Source organism: Rhinopithecus bieti, unplaced genomic scaffold, assembly GCF_001698545.2.
Source record: "Rhinopithecus bieti isolate Rb0 unplaced genomic scaffold, ASM169854v2 scaffold_45389, whole genome shotgun sequence".
In the NCBI taxonomy this organism is placed as follows: Eukaryota; Metazoa; Chordata; class Mammalia; order Primates; family Cercopithecidae; genus Rhinopithecus; species Rhinopithecus bieti.
In genome coordinates, this window is record NW_016818806.1 from 298330 (window position 1) to 318705 (window position 20376).

The 20376-nt window shown below is 51.6% G+C and overlaps 2 protein-coding genes across 6 annotated transcripts; both read right to left on the reverse strand.

Moving 5' to 3' along the window:
- Positions 1-8853: 8853 nt before the first annotated feature.
- Positions 8854-15096, reverse strand: S100A16 (S100 calcium binding protein A16). 2 transcript variants are annotated; one of them, XM_017857475.1, is made up of 3 exons: positions 14880-15096; positions 9948-10126; positions 8854-9640 (listed from the first exon to the last, which is right to left on the reverse strand). In XM_017857475.1, exons 2-3 carry the CDS (start codon positions 10098-10100, stop codon positions 9482-9484), a joined length of 312 nt encoding a protein of 103 aa, XP_017712964.1. In that variant the 5' UTR covers positions 10101-10126; positions 14880-15096; the 3' UTR covers positions 8854-9481. The 2 variants fall into 2 exon arrangements, with proteins under 2 accessions (XP_017712964.1, XP_017712963.1); XM_017857474.1 differs by lacking the exon at positions 14880-15096 and adding an exon at positions 10838-11288.
- A 1085-nt stretch (positions 15097-16181) lies between these two features.
- Positions 16182-18813, reverse strand: S100A14 (S100 calcium binding protein A14). Of its 4 annotated transcripts, none has more exons than XM_017857478.1 (4): positions 18739-18813; positions 17762-17873; positions 17168-17314; positions 16182-16951 (listed from the first exon to the last, which is right to left on the reverse strand). In XM_017857478.1, exons 2-4 carry the CDS (start codon positions 17789-17791, stop codon positions 16814-16816), a joined length of 315 nt encoding a protein of 104 aa, XP_017712967.1. In that variant the 5' UTR covers positions 17792-17873; positions 18739-18813; the 3' UTR covers positions 16182-16813. The 4 variants fall into 4 exon arrangements, with proteins under 4 accessions (XP_017712967.1, XP_017712968.1, XP_017712965.1 ...); XM_017857479.1 differs by having other exon boundaries at positions 18776-18795; XM_017857476.1 differs by lacking the exon at positions 18739-18813 and adding an exon at positions 18200-18287.
- Between the last annotated feature and the right edge of the window lie 1563 nt (positions 18814-20376).

The following is a 20376-nucleotide window of genomic DNA, read 5'->3' on the forward strand; positions in this document are numbered from 1 at the left end:
GGCTCACGTCTGTAATCCCAGCACTTTGGGAGGCTGAGGCGGACAGATCACAAGGCCAGGAGTTTGAGACCAGCCTGGCCAATAATCGTGAAGCCCTGTCTCTACTAAAATACAAAAAATGAGCCGGGTGTGGAGGCGGGTGCCTGTAATCCCAGCTACTCGGGAGGCTGAGGCAGGAGGATTGCTTGAACCCAGGAGGCGTAGGTTGCAGTGAGCCAAGATTGCACCACTGCACTCCAGCCTGAGTGACAGAGCAAGACTCTGTCTCAAAAAAAAAAAACTTTTACCAGGTGCAGTGGCTCACACCTGTAATCCCAGCACTTTGGGAGGCTGAAGCAGGAGGATCGTTTGAACCAGGGAGTTTGAGGCTGTGGTGAGCTAGGATCATGCCACTGCACTCCAGCCTAGGTGACAGAGTGAGAACTTGTCTCAAAAAAAGAAAGAAAGAAATCCACTTTTGTGTGTCTGTGTGTGTGTGTGTCTGTGTGTGTGTGTGTGTGTGTGTAGTCTCACTATGTTTTTCAGGCTGGTCTGGAACCCCTGGGCTCAAACAATCCTCCCTCCTCAGCCTCCCAAAGTGCCAAGAGCTCACAAGTGTGAGCCACAATGCCAAACCAAAAACAACACTTCTAACACTGGACAAAGATAGTATTGTTTAGTTTTTCAAAAGGGACTTTACTAGGAATCTAAATGTAAAATGAAACCAAATTTACAGAAAATACAAAAGTTGACACAGATAATTTCAGGTTTCTTACCCTATGTGACAAAATGAGCCAGGCTCTCACCCTAAAGAATGATAGATCTGAGGCCAGGTGCGGTAGCTCACACCTATAATCCCAGCACTTAGGGAGGCCAAGGTGGGAAGATCACTTGAGCCCATGAGTTCAAGACCAGCCTGGCCAACATAAGGAGATATCATCTCTACAGAAAACTTTTGAAAATTAGCCAGGCATGGTGACCCTGCATCTGTAGTCCTAGCCATTCAGGAGGCTGAGGTAGGAGGAGTGCTTGAACTGGGGAGGTCACGGCTGCAGTGAGCTGTAATCACACCCCTACTCCAGCCTGGGCAACAGAGCAAGACCCTGTCTCAAAAATAAAAAACAATGGCAGGTGTGCTACAGATGGGTTTGACGGGCACAACTTACGGGGCACCCACCACTTCAGTCCCAAGAGGGTTAGACACTGGGCCAGGCCAGCGCTGGACCCCAGACAGAGGAAAGGCCTTCTCAGCTCCACTGTGAGGCCCCACAGAGACCTGCCTCTGGCCCTTCTCTCTTTTGATATGCTCAGGCAGGCATCTGGTTCACAGCTCCTGGGTAAGGGAGGCATGCCCTTCTCTTGCCCCAGCAGTCCGGAGGGAGGCCGCAGGCTGAGCCCACTGACCCTCCAGTGGCTGCTTTTTCTCCTTTGGGACCTCTCTGGCTCCAGGCTCTGAAGCCAAAGCTTTGGCTACTGTTACAGTCCTCTGACCTCCTCTGAAGTTCAGCTTCCTCCCTAGAGCCCTTAAACCCCCTAGCAACAGGCTTCTAATTAGCATCACACACATACTCATTTCCTGCCAGCTGTCCTACAGTCTCCGTGGGGTGGAAGGGCTGGTTTCATCCAAGTACTGCAGGCAGTGAGGGGAGAAAAACCCATCTTCTCTCAAGGAGGCAGAAGTGGTGCTGGGGACAGAGATGGGGCTGGCCTGCAGCTGCTCCCTCACCCCTCCTAAGAGAGTCTCTGTCTTGTCTCTGATATAGAGATAACATTGCCCTCTCTCCCCAGTTTCCATCTCCTTTTATTCATTTATTATTTATTTATTTATTTATTTATTTATTTATTTATTTATTTATTTATTTATTTTGAGACAGAGTCTCGCTCTGTCGCCCAGGCTGGAATGCAGCAGTGCGATCTCGGCTCACTGCAACCTCCAACTCTCAGGTTCAAGCGATTCTCCTGTCTTGGCCTCCTGAGTAGCTAGGACTACAGGCGTGCACCACCACACCCAGCTAATTTTTTGTATTTTTAGTAGAGACGGGGGTTTCACCATCTTGACCAGACTGATCTTGAACTCCTGACAATCTGCCTACAATCTGCCTGCCTCAGCCTCCCAAAGTGCTGGGATTACAGGCGTGAGCAACCGTATCCAGCCCCTTCTCCTTTCAGAAGGAAAGACAGGAATGCTGAGTGGGGTGAGAGGGAGCAGGCACAGTATTAAGGACTCGAAAATGAGGGAGGAGGCAGGAAGGGCAGCTCTACCCTGAATTGCCTCCAGGATTTTCCAGGAGATCCCCCATCCCCTGGGCTTCGAGGATTCACCTCCTTCACTACCCCAAGGCCTTGGCACCATGATCCTTGCTCTGTCTTCCAGAAGGCTCTTTGCCTTTTTCCTCCTCACCCCCTCCAGGCCTGCCCCTCTCCTGCCTTCTGTTCCAGCCCAGCTCATGCCTCCTCTAGGAAGCCTTCCTAGGTAGCACCTACTCTGCATTGCTGGTGACCCTGCTGTTCCCTAAAGCAGTAGTCTGTCTTCACAAGGTTTGTTTCTGTGCTCCCTGAAGGAATTGTTCTTTTCTTGAGCCCTAAAGGAATTTCTTAAACTATGTACTGGTTTGCACATTTTTCAGGTTGACAGTTAAGATTTTTCATCATGTTTAATTCATTGCCAAATATGCAGTTTCTGAAGTGTTTTACATATTGCAACATTTTAAAATAAAACTGCTAGGATTCTGTTCTAAATGTATGTTCAATTAAATCTAAATATTATAATGACTTGATACCCTCCACCATCCATTTATTTAATTATTCATTCATTCATTTATTTTTTGAAACACAGTCTCACTCTTTTGCCCAGGCTGGAGTGCAGTGGCATGATCTCAGCTCACTACAACCTCTGCCTTCCAGGTTCAAGTGATTCTCATGTCTCAGCCTCCTGAGTAGCTGAAATTACAGGCATGCACCACCATGCCCAGCTATTATTTGTATTTTTTAGCAGAGACGGGGTTTCACCATGCTGGCCAGTCTGGTCTCGAGCTCCTGACCTTAGGTCATCTGCCCACCTCAGCTTCCCAAAGTGCTGGGATTACAGGTATGAGCCACTGAACCCGGCCTCCATCATCTGTTTAAAATACATATGTATGATAGAACAACCAGACAGGAGATCAGTAAGGAAACAGATAACCTAAACAACAGTATAGACCAACTGTCCCTAAGAGTATACATGGAATTCTCCACTTGATAACATCCAAATACACATTCTTCCTAATCACATACAGAATATTTTCCAGGAGAGAGCACATGTCAGGTCACACAGTAAACCTTAATAAATTTAAGAAGATAGAAATCATGCCAAATATTTTTTATGATCACAACGAAATCAAACTAGAAATCAATAGCAGTAGGAAAACTGGAAAACTCACAAATATGTGGAAATTGCACAACATACTCTTGAACAACCAGTGGATCAAAGAAGAAATCACAAGGGAAATTATAAAACATCTTGAGAAAGGCTGGGCGTGGTGCCTCACACCTGTAATCCCAGCACTTTGGGAGGCCAAGGCAGGTGGATCACGAGGTCAGGAGATTGAGACCATCCTGGATAACATGGTTAAACCCCGTCTCTACTAAAAAAAAAAATACAAAAAAAATTAGCCAGGTGTGGTGGCGGGTGCCTGTAGTCCCAGCTACTCGGGAGGCTGAGGCAGGAAAATGGCGTGAACCCAAGAGGCAGAGCTTGCAGTGAGCTGAGATCACGCCACTGCACTCCAGCCTGAGCGACAGAGCAAGACTGCATCTCCAAAAAAAATAAAATCAAATCAAAACCACAACATACCAACACTTATGAGATGCCACAAAAGTAGTGTAAAGAGGGAAGTTTATAGTGGTAAATGCTAAATTTAAATAGAAGAAAGATGACCAGGCCCAGTGGCTCACACCTATAATCCCAGCACTCTGGAAGGCTGAGTGGGCAGGTAACCTGAGGTCAGGAGTTTGAGACCAGACTGGTAACATGGTAAAACCCTGTCTCTACTGAATATACAAAAACTCACCTGAGCCTTGTGGCACATGCCTGTAATCCCAGCTACTCGGGAGGCTGAGGCACAAGAATTGCTTGAACCTGGGAGGCAGAGGTTGCAGCAAGCTGAGATCGCACCACTGTTGTCCAGCCTAGGTGACAGAGCAAGACTCCATCTCAAAAAACAAAACAAAAACAAAGAAAAAGAAAAAGAAGAAAGATCTCAAATCAACAACCTAACTTTACACTTTGAGGAACTACAAAAAGAAGAATAAACTAATCTCAAAGTTAGCAGAAGAAAGGAAATAATAAAGTTTAGAGCAGAAATAATAGCCAGGCACAGTGGCTCACACCTGTAATCCCAACACTTTGGGAGGGCAAGACAGATGGATCACTTGAGGTCAGGAGTTCGAGACCAGCCTGGCCAATATGGTAAAACCCTATCCCTACTAAAAATACAAAAATTAGCTGGGTGTGGTGGCATACACCTATAGTCCCACCTACTCAGGAGGCTGAGGCAGGAGAATCACCTGAACCCGGGAGGTCGAGATTACAGTGAGCCAAGATTGTGCCACTGCACTCCAGCCTGGGTGACAAAGCAAGATTCTGTCTCAAAAAAAAAAGAAAAGAAAAGAAACAGAAAGTAGAATTGTATTCACTGTGAGGAGGCAGAAACAGTTGTTGTTCAAAGGGTATAGGGTTACAATCGTGCAAGATGAAAAAGTTCTAGAGATCTGTTGTACAACGTATATGCAGTTAACAATACTGTAATGCACACTAAAAAAAGAGAGTAAATTTATGTCTTTTTTTAACCAGTTAACAGATAGTGATAGATAGATAGATAGATAGATAGATAGATAGATAGATAGATAGATAGCAGATAGGTAGATAGGTAGGTAGATAAATAGATGATTGATTGATAGATACATAGATGGATGGATGGATGGATGGATGGATGGATGGATGGATGGATGGATGGATAGATAGATAGATAGATAGAGATAAACCTCCCTCCCAACAAAACATGTTAATTCATTCTTTATCATTCAGTCAAGATAGCATAGTAGGCCGGGCATGGTAGCTTACGCCTGTAATTCCAGCACTCTGGGAGGCTGAGGCAGGTGGATCTCTTGAGACCAGCAGTTCAAGACCAGCCTGGCCAACATAGTGAAACCCCTTCTCTACTAAAAATACAAAAATTAGCTAGGTGTGGTGGCGCCAGCCTGTAATCCCAGCTACTGGGGGTGGGAAAGGAGGAACAGTGCCAAACCTTGAGCGCTGCCCTGTTCCAGGGCAGATCAGTTTTAGAAGGTTGAGGATCTGTAAGTGGATGCCAATAAAATTATTGTGCCTGTGCATCTTTTGGAAAGCCTTAAGCTGTTCCCATCTAAAAACCACTGATTCCCAGTTTTGCAGGGTGAGTTTCCTACTGGGATCTCCCTCAGTGCAAGAGCAGGGGAGAAACCAAGGAACTGGCAATGTCCCCTCCAGCAGTTGCAAGTCATGGCTTCCATTCCCCCTGGCCTCCCACACTCCTTCTTCCGTGCACCTCTACTTCTCCATCCCACAACTTCTCTCTGTATCGGAATAGGCTACTAATGAGAATTCAGAGCCTCAGTGCCACTCATGGTTCAAGACTAAGGATAATGGGAGTTCCCTCTCTTGGCTTTGGAGCCCCCCTCCCTCTATCTCTGTATAGGGGAGCTTCTTCCTTCTCCCTTCCTTCTTGTCCCTCTTGCCTATTAAACTCTCTGCTCCTTAAAACCACTCCACGTGTGTCCGTGTTGTTTTATCTAAACCAGCATGAGGACCAAGAACCCTGGTGTTCCTCCACTCATCAGAGCCATATCATTTTAGTGCGTTGGCCAGGAAAGGAAATTCATTCATCTGATTGAGTCAAGGAAACATTTTAAACTATTTATGGCCTTTAAACATTGAGTAAAGTGTACTCCTATGAACAAAATTTGGAGGTGTACTCCTATGAACAAAATTTGGAGCATGTTTATTTCTCTGCCTGGTTCCTCTAGATTTGGGAAACTATCTGAATCAAGTTTGACATGCAGAGTCAATAAAAGCCCCTTGGGGAGAACTGGCCTCATGCCTTGTCTACACAATCTCTGCACACAGTTCCTAACCTGTGGTCAGTAAAGAATGTCACTTTCTAACAGGTCTGGGAGCTCCAAGTTTATCTTGGGATCTCAAGAGGAGAGGATCACACAACTAACAGGTATTTGAGGATACAAACCCGTGACTGGGCTACGCTTTAATAGTCTTATCTGAAATTCCTTGTGAAACAGAGTTTCATCAAAGCCAATCCAAAAGGCCTGTGCGGAAATAACCATTCTTGCTGCACTTTATGCAAATAATCAGGCCAAGCATAAGACTATACAGTTTATTCATGATTTGTTTTTTCCAAAAATGAGGACTAGAGAGAAAAATGGTGCTCCAAAGCTTATCACACATTTGTCATTAAGTCCTAGTCTCATTAATTGTTTTCAAGCTTTTCGCCTACATTTTTGACTAACCCTGCTTATTCCTGTGAATCAAGCAGTGATCTCCTGCAGCTTGGAAGAAAAAAATAAGGGATGGGTAACACAAAATCTGCATCAATATACTAGTTCTGGGCAATTATTCTGCAAATTCTGCCAGGTAATAAAAGTGAGTAGGGTGTCCATAACCCAGAGATTTCTTTGTTCAGGAAAATAAAACCAAGGAACTTCATAGACCCCCAAAGGGGAATTCTATATCTTGACAGGTAAAAGTTTAGATGGAAATTATCTACCACACCACACTTATGGAAACTGCCCTACTCACTCTGTTATTTGCAATAGGATTATACATGGTAGCACCTTCTAACTGAAATATTAAACAGAGAGTTTCCATCGCTGTCATATTTTGCTTAATCATTATCCTTATAGCAGGGATAGTAGTTACTAATGAAAAGGAAGCATGAAAGTTTTACTATCACTGAATCTGCTAGGACTTTTTATTGGGTTTAGTGATGCAGTTTTAAATGAAACATGCTGCTTTTGGATTAACACTTCTAGTAAAGTAAAGGAAAATCTACGAGTACTTAAAAATCAAATCAAAATTATTGACAGGCTCAGGGAAAATGCCAGCTTTATCCCCGAGTGGCTACAATCCCGCTTTAATAAATTCCAGTCTTCTTTATGGAATTAGTTAACCCCTTTATTAAGCCCTCTCTTGCTTGTGTGTCTTATATTGATATTTGGACTCTATACACAATACTATAACTCAAATTGTTTCTTCTCATCTAGAAACAATCAAACTCCAAATGATGCTGTAAACAGAGCCACACATGGACACGCCATTCTTCCGAGGACCCTTAGATTGACCCCAGGAGTAGCCCTAGCTGCTGTTCCCCATTCGACGCCCCTTTTCAACAAGAAGTAGCCAGAAGGAGTCGTCGCCCAAAACCCCCTAACAGCAGTTAGTGTAGCATCTCCACAGGGGGGAATGTTGTAGGAGTTATTAAGAAATTATTTTAGGCAGATAGAGAGGAAAAGGGGTCTTTGGGTCCTTGGGAAGTTTTCTTTTTGAGACGGAGTTTCGCTCTTGTTGCCCAGGGTGGAGTGTAATGGCGTGATCACTCACCGCAACCTCCGCCTCCCGGGTTCAAGCAATTCTCCTACCTCAGCCTCCCGAGTAGCTGGGATTACAGACATATGCCACCACGCCCAGCTAATTTTGTATTTTTAATAGAGATGAGGGTTCTCCATGTTGGTCAGGCTGGAGTTTTCATTTTGTTAAAGCATCTCCAGAAAAGTTTCTTGTAAAGCCCCAGCCCTTAGAGCCAGGTTGGCAACCTTTGATATGCAAATGCAAGCCCGTAGAAACGGGGTCCACCCAAACATGGTGATTCCCACGGCCTTCTTGCCCTTTCCCCACATGTTCCTGGCAATGTGGCCGCTCTCATGTATCCCCGAGTGTGTAAAACATCATGGTACCCTGCATTTGCATATTAAAAGGCTAGGGTGGGGCCGGGTGCAGTGGCTTACACCTATAAACCCAACACTTTGGGAGGACGAGGCGGGTGGATCACCTGAGGTCAGGCGTTCAAGACCAGCCTGACCAGCATGGAGAAACCGCATCTCTACTAAAAATGCAAAAAAAATTAGCCGAGTGTCATGGCACATGCCTCTATTCCCAGCTACTCAGGAGGCTGAAGCAGGAGAATCACTTGAACCCAGGAGGCGGAGCTTGTGGTGAGCCAAGATTGCACGCCACTGCACTCCAGCCTAGGCAACAAGAGTGAAACTGTGTCTCAAAAAAAAAAAAAAAAAGCTAGAGTGGGAGGGCCAGCTTTTTCCCAGGGCTATGTGAATGCCATGCATAGTCAAACCAATCCCCTGAGCCCTATGCAAATCAGACACCTCCTCCTCCAGCCTCTGTATATATAGCTAGATGGTATCTGTGGCAGCTGGGGTTCCCTCTCTCAGCTTTGGGGCCCCCCTCCCTCTATATCTGTACAGGGGAGCTTCTTCCTTCTCCCTTCCTTCTTGCCCCTTCTTGCCTATTAAACTCTCCAAATAAAACAAAAAAAAGACTACGGGTCATGGCCCCTCTCTCGTGGAATTGCAGTGAGGACTAAATGGGACTTATTGTGTGTCTGGAAGTTGAATTTGAGTCTGAGTCTGGACTAAAAGGGCCCAGAGATTGGTGACCTAAGGCCTTTGGCCCTTCATGGAGGAGGATGGAGGGAGCTGCTGGTCCACAGTTGACAGTGCCTGTTGGAATTCAGGAGTTCTGGCTCCTTTCTTGCTCTGCCTTTGAGGTTCTTCTGTGAGATTCTCTCTGGTCACAGGGCCCAAGGCCTAAGACCACCAAAGCATAAAACGTTTCCAAGGGGTGGGAAGGTTTTAATGAGCATCCCAAAGGGACCAGGGGATACAAACTCCAAATCCGGCCTTTATATCACCATTATTTCAAGCAACGGGAGGAGGCTCAGCTTTGCTTAGCTCATTCCCAGATGAAGAGGCAACTGGAGGGAAGTCCCTGAAAGTGCCTCTCTACCCAATAGAGGGGCTAAGGAAGGAAAGTGGAGAGGTCTCTGCTGCTGCTGCCGCCACTGCCACCAAAAGCAGGGAGACCTCAAGCACCAGGCTGACCTCTGGAGGTCAGGACGGACCCAGAATCTGGCAGGAATTGGGCAGGAACATCAGACCCTGGAAAGTTAGATGAGACTGAACAGGTGAGAAAACTCTTAGGGTCCCCAGACAGCACTGAGATCTCACAGAGGGGCCCCAAGAGCCCGCTGACTCCAGGGGCTGAGACACCCCAGGGAGGGAGGTACCCCTAGACTGAGACACTCACAAAAGGACCCCAGTTCAGCAAGGGTCGGAGTAAGGTCTGGAGAGAGAAGAGAGTAAAGGGCCCTGGGTGGGCAGGAGGCTGAGGAGGGAGGCTGGGGAGAGCACCAGGGCGGGGCGTCAGGCAGGTGCCTGGAAGGTGTGGCCAGAGGGGTCTCTAGCTGCTGCTCTGCTGCTCCTGCTCGCGGATGAGTTTGGCAATGGGGCCGGTGATGCCGCCTATCAAGGTCCAGTACTCGTCGAAGCTGATGCGCCCATCGTGATTGGCATCCAGGTTCTGGATGAGCTTATCTGCAGCCTTCCGGTTCCCTGTGTCCTGGGGAGGAAGCAGGGGTCAGCAATGCTGAGGGTGGAAACCCCAGAGACAGACTCCAGGTAGGACTCTAGGCAGAGACCTAGGATCTGGCCTGGGCAGCTGCTTCCCTTGGGAAATGCAAACACAGCCCCACTGGCTAGGCCTGAGCATCCTGAGCAGACAGAAGCCTGGGGGTAGAGGAGACCCTGGAGTTAGGAGGGCACTGGAAGGATAGAGGCCTCAACAGGGAAAGACACCCTGAGAGGCCAGAGGCTTGCAGGGGAGGGAAGGGGAGAGGGAGGCAAGGCCCTTGGGTGAGAGGCCTTACCGACAGCATGTGGTTCAGCTCTTTCTGGAGCATCTCGCGGAAGCTGCTCTTGCTGATCTTGTTCTTGACCAGGCTGTACTTAGACACATATTTGTAGAAGTTTTCCACCAGGACAATGACCGCCTTCTCCAGCTCCGTGTAGCAGTCTGACATCTCCCTGCTTCGCCTGCTGGTGGGGCCTGGACACCAGAAGGAGGGGAATTGAGAAGAGACCCCCTCAGGCCATACCTCCTCCTCCACGCCCACCCTAGGCCCTGGGTCCCTCCTCCTCCCTTGCTTCTGGTCGCTGGAGAAGGTGGCAGGAAAAGGGGAACAGAGTGGGTGGGGGAGAGTAAGCCCTGGAATGAGAACTATGCGGCTCCTCTAATCCAGGTTCTCCCCAGCTGAACCACCTCAACAGGTTCTCCAGGCCCTGCCCCAGCCCCAGGCACCAGGTTCCAGCCCTAGGAAGCAAGATCCCTACTGTCAGAGACCTGAGGGGCAAGAGGCTCTCACGAGAAGAGGAGAAGAGTCCACCTGCTCTCCCACCCTGCTCCGCAGCTGGCCTACCTCACCTGGGTCCAAGCATGGCTGGGACAGCTGAGATGAGCCATGGAGGTTAGGGGCAGAGGCAGCCACTCCCAGGACTGGCCGAGACCCCAGCCCCAGGAAACAAAGCAGAAAGGAAGGAGTAGGCCTTCCCCAATCCCTTGCCGGGCTCCAGGGCAGTGAGTCCAGGGTCTCAGGCCCCGGCTGCCCCTTTTGGGAAAGGACAAGGTCTAGATCTGTTGGATCAGATTTTGTGCAGCTCTCCCAACACACCCCTCCACACCCTGCTAGCCTCTCCTCCCCTATGCCCATCCCTAAATACACAGCAGGATCCAAGAACACCCCCACCCACACTTCATTACCTACGGCGGGGCCAAGCCCAGTTACAGCCCAGCTGGAGTCGGACCCTGGACACAGCAGCAGACTGCCAGAGGGCACATGCGTCACCCTCTCAACCCAGGACAAAAGACACTTTCCAAGCGGATACCGTCTTCTGAATAACAGGATATGAGGGGAGCAGGCGGATCTGGATCTACTCTGTGAGTCACAGCCCATGCCCAGAGCACCCCCCACATCAACCCCGGGCAAATCAGACTCCCTTCCCACTCCCAAGCCCAGGAATGTGCTCCAGCCACTCTCACCCGGCAGGTCCTGGTGAAAGGAGATGGACAAAACAGGGACACAGCCACCATAAGGGCCTGAGCAAGCCACAGTCAGATTTGGAAGGAAAGGCTGCTCGGTCAGGCCCCACCACAGCCTCCTGTCCGCCACCTGCTTTCCGTTGGCCCCTCGTGGCCATTCCTACTCCCATGCCGGCTGCCCTGCCCTCTCCAGCCAGCCGAAGCCTGCCAATCACTCGGGCCCTGCCCAAACCACGCCTCCAAAGTAAGCCCGCCTTGACCCCTGCCCTGGGTGCCATCCTTCCTGACTCCCACAGACGTGTCTGTCATCACCACTCAGCTAGCACTGGCTGGGGCCCACTAACTGGTGAGGCCACAGTGGCTTTCTGGGTCCTGTCTTATTCCTTGAGACAAGCATAGTTTTTCTTACACACGGCCAATGTATTTTCTGAACCAAACGGTGGGACTCAGACTTTAGGACAGTTTTTTTAATCCTGGGTATACACCACTCCCTGCTTTTAATCTCTGCATCTCTCCAGGCCACATTGCCTGGTCCAGTGCCTTGCTCAAGGTAGACGTTCTATAAATATTCCACCTCCTTCCAGTCCTGATAACAGGTATCGCAGGTCCCTGACCACCTTTTAAGCTTTTTCTTTCGTGAAGCTTCTTCTGAAGGAAGGGTGGGACCAGGAGGGAACAGGCCAGGAAGCAAGAAGAAGGAGAGTTGAGAGGGAGAGTCAGGCTGCGGCTTCTCTGAAGGGAAATCCTGCCCTTGTCTCCCCTCCTCCACCTGCCCAAACCCTCTGGTCCCAGCTGGGAGGATGGAGCACAGTACCAGGATGGCAGGAAGCCACACTCTTTTCCATATTCTTTTATTTAAGTGTGTAATTGCATGGTTCCATGTCAATTCTGCTGTAAGACTTTCATACAAACACTTTAACATTTACAGATGAAGAGGAAGACCATTGTTCAACCTGTGATCTGTCCGCTATGCTGCCCTTGGGTTGGAGGTGGCTCAGGTTCACGACCAGTGTTTCAGGTGATTCTGAAAACCGTGCCCATTTCTGGAAGGACTGCGCCAAGTTCACTCCCAACCAAGCCTTGGGAGTGGGAAGATAATTCAGAGACCCTCTCCACACTTAACCATCCCACACTTCGTTCCCTAAATGAGGGATCTTGTGGGAAACAGTCAGGGAGAGGAAGAGGGAAGGAAATGGGTGGTACACCTCCCTCTGCCACTCTCCCCACAGGCCAGCCTACCTCTCCCACCACCTGCCTTCTTGGAGTCATTTCTCTGAGCTGTGTCCTCCGGGCTGTCCTCAATATCATGACTCAACCCCTGCTTGGCCTCTGGCAGCAGCCAAGTGGACAAGACACAGATGAGCCCCAGAGATGACTCTGCTACCTGCTCCCAGGAGTACTGGGAGACCCACAGCGGGAGCTCCAGTGCCTCAGGGCTTCAGCTCCCAGCCCATCCTCCCAGGAATCCACCCACTCCCCACCTTCGGTAAGATGGACAGTGCTGGAGATAACCATCTGACAAGTGCTTTTCTGGAGCTTTTTCTGAAGGAAGGATAGGGTAGTAGGCAGGCAGGGATCATTACCCTCCTCTGCCTCCCTACCCTGGAGGCCAGGAGACAGGATCTGCCATCCCACTGTCCCACAAACCACCTGCTCCTCCCACCTGCCCCATTCCCCCACCAGCCAGGCCCTGGGTCTCCTGGTTCAGGGGTGGGGCATATGTTCTATCCCATCAGCCCCTTCCTAGAAAGGTCAAGCAGGAGGTCGTTCCTGCATTGGCCCTGCCACAGGTAGATCCTGGCCTGAGTGGACAGTGCACACTGGAGCCTTCCAGAAATGTGGGAATGGGAGGACCACGAGTCCTCCAATGGGACCTCTCACCTCAGGCCTCCAGCCCTACCCCAATGTTCTCATTGTCTTCCCCTTGGCTGATTCATCATTGAGCAACCAGCAGTCTCCCACCCCCACCCCGCCCACCTCAGCCCAACTTGCTGACTTCTCTGAAAGCCCAAATTGCCCTGACACCATGCCCATGGATCCCAGCCACTCCAGCCCCACCCTCCCACCCCAGGTTCTGGGTCCCACGCCCTCCAAATGCCTCCTAACCACCCCCAACATCCCCAGGCTCCTTCTGCCTGGAGCTTCGAACATCCGCCACACCCTCCTAAGTCCACCTTCTCTTCTCACCCCACACACACCTCTAGAGTCTTAAGGTTTTTCCAGGTGTTGGGATGTGTCCCTAGACTCCTGTCCCTCCTGGTCACTGTTCTCTCCAGAGCCTAGCCCACTGCCAAACCTAAGTATGGATTCTCTGTGTCCCTTCCATCTACCTGGAATTCATTTGCTCACTTAGGCACCATGAGTTTGCTTACTCATTCATTCAGTGGCTCATTTACTGACTCTCATTCATTCACTTGCTCATTCAATAATGCATTCACTCTCTTGCACATTCATTAATTCATTCCCTTTTTCATTTACTCATTTGTCCTCTTTGCCTTCAATATACAGGGAAGGTGCCAACAGAACTGGGCTGACAATGTCACCTCTATCAGTAAGGCTGTTTCAAACGAAATTTCTCCAGCCTCAGCTGTTCCATTCTCTGCTCCCTCCTGTGTTCTTTCTCTAGTTCCACAAGGCCCTTTCCAGGAACAGCTCCTGGAGCACAGTGGGGCCTGCTTGGGTCGCGAGGTAGCCACTCTGCCTCACCCCTCACCATCCTCACAGGACTCTCTGCATCTAACTCACACACACACACACACACACGCACACACACACATACACACGGAGCAAGGACCTCTGCCATTCCTGATCCCTTCTGCTTGGGTAACCCATCGCCCTTCCACTCACTTCAGCTCTTGGAGCAAGAAGCCAGCCTCTGATATTTTTCCAGACAAGTGAAGTTGGAGGAGTTCAGTGTGGATCTTGCCGCCGCCTCCCCCAACACACACACAACTGTCACAGCCTCACCAACACTTACTAGAATGTGGGGAAAGGCAGAGCTGGCTCCCCAGAACCCTTGCCCTCACCTCCATCCCGACTGGGCTGGGCAGGGGAAGGCTCCCTTAGTGCAGGTGGCTCTGCCAAGAAAAGCAACTCAAGCCGGGGCCTGCCTGGGTCCTGAGGTAGGGAAGCTGCTGAGTTCAGACCCTCTTCCAGAGAGCTCGCAGGCTCCCCACAGCCTCACTCGGGTTCCTCCCAGATCTCATCATCCCCCTCAAGGAACAGCTCCTGGAACACAGTGGGGCCTGCTTGGGTCATGAGGTAGAGGAGACGCCACCTCAGCCCCTGCCTCCTGTTCCCAGAATCTCAGGCTCCCTGGGACTCGCCTGGTTCCTTCTGGACCCCATCGCTTCTCCCAGGACACAGCTCCCAGAGCCCAGCAAGGCCTGTGTCCAAGCTCTGACCACCCCCAACCCAGACCAACACGCATTTGTCCTCTCCTATTGGGAAGGATCGAGTAGCTGTGGGCAAAGCTTCCAAATGCTCTGCCCCTGGAGAGGAGCTCCGTCAGCTGCTGCGGCAAGGAGGGGTCTCACCATCCCATGCATCCCCTCTGAAGGCCTCACCCAGCTCCCAACCCCCCAGGACTCCGCATTCCCAAACTGGCCTGTGGGGGAAAGTTAATAATTACCAAAATCTTCCTCCCCGTTCTCTGACAGGCCCCTTTCCCCAGGCCCCCTTCACTGCCCCTTCTCCTGGCCTCCCAATACTGTGGGGCCCTCCAGCAGCCACAGACCTCCCAGGCCGGGCCTGGGGTGCTCACCTGCTGCCTCGGTCTGCCTCCGCTCCAGCAGAGCTCTGGGGCTTGGGCTCCGGCACTGCCAAGCAGCTCCCTGCACTCAGCCCAGCCGGGACTCCTCCCCACTGCACTCCCAGAATCTGTCCCACTCCCTCCCAGCCCTGCCCGCTGAGCTGGCTCAGTGGGGAGATAGTGGCTGAGCTGCCTCTTGACTTGGCCCTGGGGTTGGGCCCTTGTTAAAGGGATACACACCTTTTTTCACACTCCACTACCCCCATCCCAGAGGGAGTGGTGAAAGCTGGCACTCCCCCAACCCCACCCTCCCAGCGCCACAGGGGCTGAGCAGAACCTGACAGGGTAGAGAAAGGAAGGGAAGGACTGTCACCTGCCTTTCTCACCTGGATCACTGGGATCCCAGTTTCGGGGGCTCCCAACAGACAAGTTCAGTTAACATTCCAGGCCAGCCTAACTGGCCACAGAAACCTCCTTGCCATTGGGGTTTCAGAAATAACTCCCAACTTCTGTGCTCAAATCAGAAGGCAGATGCCAGGGACCTGTCTGGCTCCCTGGTCTTCTGTCTCCAGTCCAGCCCATCAGCTCTTCTGAGACCCAGCCCTAAGATCCCTCATGTACAGAGAAGGACTCCTCTGGAAACTCCCCACACCCCACCGTTGCCCTAAGATACCCAAGGAAACTGGCCAACTCGACCTCCCTACACTAGGGCAGCAGCTGAAACCAAAGAGGGGCCCACTCGCCCACTCCAGCAGTAATGACATTGGCTCATTGGGCACTCGCCATGTGTCAGGCTCTCTGACAAGTGCTTTACATGACATGTGGCATTGTCCTCCTGGCAATCCTGTGGAAGTAATATTCATAATCCCCGTTTTATAGATGAGGAAACTGATACTAAGAGCATGCGCAAATTTCCAATGATAAGTGGCAGATCTGAAATCCAAACTCAGGCCAGTCAGCCTGTTTCTAACCCTCCACCCCCATCCGCCCCATTTCCCTTGTTATGTCAGCCGGGGCTCAGAACACCTGGACTAATATCCTTTTCCCCAAGTGTGCACACATACTCTCCTCTCCTATAAGAGGGTCTGCCCGTTGACAAAGAGGAACCTGTCCCTCAGAGAGGACCATGTTGCCCTTTTGGGCCTGGTACCACCCTCAACCCAAACCCATAGGGAAAAGTGAGTTCCCATTCACTTCCACTGCCAACCATTCCAGCCCCACATGCCCCACCCTACCAATGACTTTGCCATTCACCCCCAAGCTCCTCTCACCCGTGGACCCTGGGGGAGGGGGTGTCCAGTCAAGACAACATGCTTCACTTTTTTCATTTTTTTAATTAATCAAATGATACAAAACAACCATCATTCTGTCAATGCCCAAGCACCCAGCTGGTCCTCTCCCCGCATGTCACACCCTCCTCAGCCTCTCCCCCAACCCTACTCTCCCTCTTCTCCGGCCCTAGCCCAGGGACAGAGTCTAGGAGGAACCTGGGGCACAGCTGGAGGCACGAAGAGAGCCCTAGACAGACAGCCATGGTTTGGGTTGGGGAAGAGGTTGGGAAGTAGGTTCTTAAAGACTCATTTTTAGTACCAGATATCCAGCCATATTCCCAGCTCCGTTCTTCAAATCGTTTCCCACAGCCCAGCTCCTCTCTGTTCTCCCCCTACTACCAATTCTTTGGCTCTTACACAATTTTTATCCCTCAAATATTCATCCCTGGCCCAACCAGTCCCCTGAGCCTCCCTCTGGCGGGGACTCCTGCACTCATGAACTCCACAGAGCATCCAAGACAGAAGTGCACAGAGACCCTTGGGAAGGCCGTTAGGAAGCTGAACTTTGCAGAGATGAGGAGAGGTGCAGGCTAGGGAACACGGTGGTGGTAGAGGAGAGTTTTATTTCCAGGCCCACAGTCTCTCCCCAACACCCCAAGAATTCCAGGGGAGTTCTCAGCGCCCCCGGACAGGCCTCTCCAGCTTCACACTCTTGGCCGCTTCTCCAATCAGCTCCCAGAAACTCCCGAACTCCAGTTTAGAGTCATTGCAGCTGCCCAGGTTGGCAATTTTCTCTTCCAGGCCACAGTTGCTCTAAGGGGAGTGAAGACACCATGGCTCAGGGAGGCAGCACCTTCCGATCTTCCCACCCCACCCTGCCCAGGGGCAGACAGCAGGAGCAGAGCCTACCCGGCTCTGGGAAGGGGGAAGAGCTAGGGGTTGCAAGTGCCAGTGTGGGTGGGATCCTGGAACACTTGCTTGGGAAGTCAGGGTACTGACTGGCTGGGGTGGGGTGTGCTCCCTCCATACCGGCATGAGGTGGGGCAGCTGCTGGGTGACCAGGTCCCGTAGCTCAGAGGGGGTCAGCGTCTCCTTCCCACCCTCCACAGAGTACTGGTGGAAGTTCTTGATGAGGGTCTCAATGGCCCTCTCCACATCACTGAATTCCTGAGCATCCTGAGGGCAGGGGACATCACCCACATCAGTGAAGCTCCACGCACCCCAACAGCCTGCTCCTCCAGGAGTCTGGCAAAGCCCTCAGGTCAGAAGACTGCTGGAAGGCACACAGCTCCCACCCACTCCAGAGCCCAGAATCTAGCCCCTCTCCCCTACCCCAGCTCGGCCTCCAAGCCACAGCGGCCACAGGTTGGGGAAGACTTCCCTCCCCACACCCTCCAGCTGCAGGCAGTGCAGGTCCCAGCATGCACCCAGGCATCTTCTTCCCAGGAGGACTCCATCTGCATCACCCTGTGTGGGCCTCAGAAGAGGGTTCACATCTCACTCACAGGGTCTGGGGTGCAGGGTAAGGCCAAGGTGAAGGGCAAAAGTCAGTGGGGGGACATAGACCCTCAGGGTGAAGGAGAGGAGTGTTGGAGCAGAAAGGCCAGGAGTGAATGAGCCCACCTCTGCGTTGGCTGACCGGCACTGTCCCATGGTACCCGCTGCGTCTGGTCCTTTGGTGAGAGTTCTGTTGTCCTATAGCTGGCGCCAGAGGAGCTGATGGCTCATGATCTGCCTAGAGGAGGGGGCAGGCCTGAGGTGAGGGGAGAGTCTAGCATTTCTTTCTCAACTGCCCACTTTGGCTCCACCTCAGATATTCTGTGCCTCATCAGGGGGTCAAAACCAACAGCACACAGGCCCAGGCCCTGCCTAGGCTTCAACGCATCTAGGGGGAATCCCTTGGGCCTCACCTTAGCCTCATTCTTTCCACCTCCTCCAACCACCCACCTCTTCTTGAAACACACACACCAACCTCCAGGATCTGATCCCCAGGCCTTACCCTAAGTGTGCCTTCTGGTCAGCAGGCTGTATATTTGGGTGAAAAGCCCTGGGTTTCCTTACCTGCTGGCAGCCGCAGAGACAAGACAGGAGGAGCCAGCTCACCTGAGCTCAGCTCTTATACATGGGGGAAGGGAGTGGAGGCAGGGGCTGGGCCTAAGCCACCCCTGCTATTGCAGCAGCCTGGGCTGTGAGCCAGCGTTACGAGCCCCACCCTCCACTAGCCAGAGTTCCAGAGCCTACCCTGACCCTGCCACGAGGAGAGAGCCACAGAGCGCTGGGGCTGGGAAAACCCTGGCCTCAGATCAGCATGTAGAGTCACAGAGAAAGAGAGGGGACAAGGCTGAGGAGACAGGGAGGACTTGGAGACCTCATGGGGTCACCCTAGGAAGTGGAAGGGCCCTGGGGAACTGTAGGGCAGGGAGGGAGAGGGGGTCTGAATCTGTGACCAGGAAAGGAGAAGCAGGAGCCTCTGTACCCTCCATGTGTGTGTCTGTCTGTCTGTCTCTCTCTCTCTCTGTCTCTCTCGCACACACACACACACACACACACACACATACACACATACGCTTCTCCCAGCCAGGCCCAGTTTGGATACTGACACTCAAGCCTGCCTGGATCCCGGAGCCCAGCCTTTACCAGTCCTGGAGGCAGAGAGACGAATGTAGAGAACTTGAATCAGGAGGAAGAAGCCAGAGAAGGGCAGCCTGGTGGAGGGAGGCAGATGGAGTGAGTGTTCACCTGACCTCCCTTCAGCTCCCCTCAGCGGCCCAGAGTGCACAAATGCAAGGCCCACTTGCACTGCTTGGCAGCTAACACCCACTCCAAACTGGTCGGGCCACGTGTTTCTCTCTGCCTCCCTCAGAGCCCCATGCTTTCCCTAACCCAGCTGCAGAGCAACACCCCCTGATTCAGAACCCAGAATGACATCCCAGAGAGCCCAACCCCAGTGGCCCTCCTCACCTGCCCAGGCCCAGACACCCACAACCTGAAGTCATGGGGAGGGGGTAGGAAGAAGGGCAGAGCAGTAGGCATGAGTCAGGGCAAGGATGGGGTGCGGCCCAGAGCCAAAGCTCCCAGGATCTTTTCCTAAACGCTGAGATCAGAGCACACCCCACTATGTTCCTCCCCATGTCACCTTCTCAATCCAGGGCCTTCTGTGTCTCAATGGAGAGGACCTTCCAACAGTGTCTCATTCTAAGAGTTCCTCTGAAGGGCTTCAACCTGCAGGTCCCTCTGAGGGTCTCTCAGCCTGTCGGTCCCTCTGAGAGTGACTTAGCCTGGGTTCCTCAGGAAGAGGCTCAGGCTGGGGTTTCTTCACAGGGCTTCTCACGGTGAGGGAGCCCTTCAGTGCAGGAGCCCCTCTAGAATGTCTCCACCAATGGCCCCTTGGATTCCCAGTCTGGGGGTCCCTCTGAGGTCTGTCTGGGATCCTCTCATGGTGTGTAACAGGGAGCTTCCTCAGACTAAAGGTTCCTCTGGACTCATAGCTGCCCCTCATGGATGCCTGCCAGTGAGGCACAGACAGCCCTGGGAGGCCGGCCACCGAGCTGCCCGCCCCTGCACCCTCTGGTGGTGGTCATGTACACCATATGCCCCTCAAGCCAGGAAGGCAAGGCAAGTTCTGCCTCCGGTGGCACCACCCCACCCTCACCCCACAGTCCTTGAGCAGAACATCGGGCCCCTCCTTCTGGCTTCCCCACTGCTCCAGAGGGTAAGGGTGGAGGGCCTGGTGTTCCTGAGCAACCAGCCAGAGAGGATCCTGGTTAATCAGAGCTCTGAAATCCACCTATTCTTGTCTTTATGACTTTACCTAAGATCTGTGTCCTGATCTTTAATACAGGAGTTAAAAATAGCACCTTCCTCAAAGGACTGTGAAAATTAACTAAGACAATACAGGCAAAATGTTTAGCACTGCACCTGGTACTTAGTAAGTGCTCTATACATGTTCACCACTATCACTGTCATCCAACGGACAAACCCAAGAAAAAGGAAGCACAGCAGGACCATGCAGCTGAGCCCCTGAGTCACCTCTCCTGCCCCACATCTCTGCCTCTACTTTTCTTTTTTCTTTTTCATTTTTCATTTTGTTTTGTTTTGTTTTGATTTGATTTTTGAGATGGAGTTTCGCTCCTGTCTCCCAGGCTGGAGTGCAATGGTGCGATCTCGGCTCACTACAGACTCCTTCTCCTGGGTTCAAGTGATTTTCCTGCCTCAGCCTCCTGAGTAGCTGGGATCAC

Bases quoted from the DNA above. Each gene is read 5' to 3' on its own strand.
- S100A16 (XM_017857474.1), bottom strand. From the start codon at position 11,030: ATGGGCTGTGACTCACAGAGTAGATCCAGATCCGCCTGCTCCCCTCAT. The intron at 10,127-10,837 runs GTAATGAAGTGT...TCTGGTGTCCAG, and splicing joins TGGGCTTGGCCCCGCCGTAG to GCCCCACCAGCAGGCGAAGC. The intron at 9,641-9,947 runs GTAAGGCCTCTC...CTTCCTCCCCAG, and splicing joins AGCTGAACCACATGCTGTCG to GACACAGGGAACCGGAAGGC.
- S100A14 (XM_017857478.1), bottom strand. From the start codon at position 17,791: ATGGGACAGTGCCGGTCAGCCAACGCAGAG. The intron at 17,315-17,761 runs GTGGGCTCATTC...CCCTGCCCTCAG, and splicing joins GCCGGTCAGCCAACGCAGAG to GATGCTCAGGAATTCAGTGA. The intron at 16,952-17,167 runs GTATGGAGGGAG...CACTCCCCTTAG, and splicing joins AGCTGCCCCACCTCATGCCG to AGCAACTGTGGCCTGGAAGA.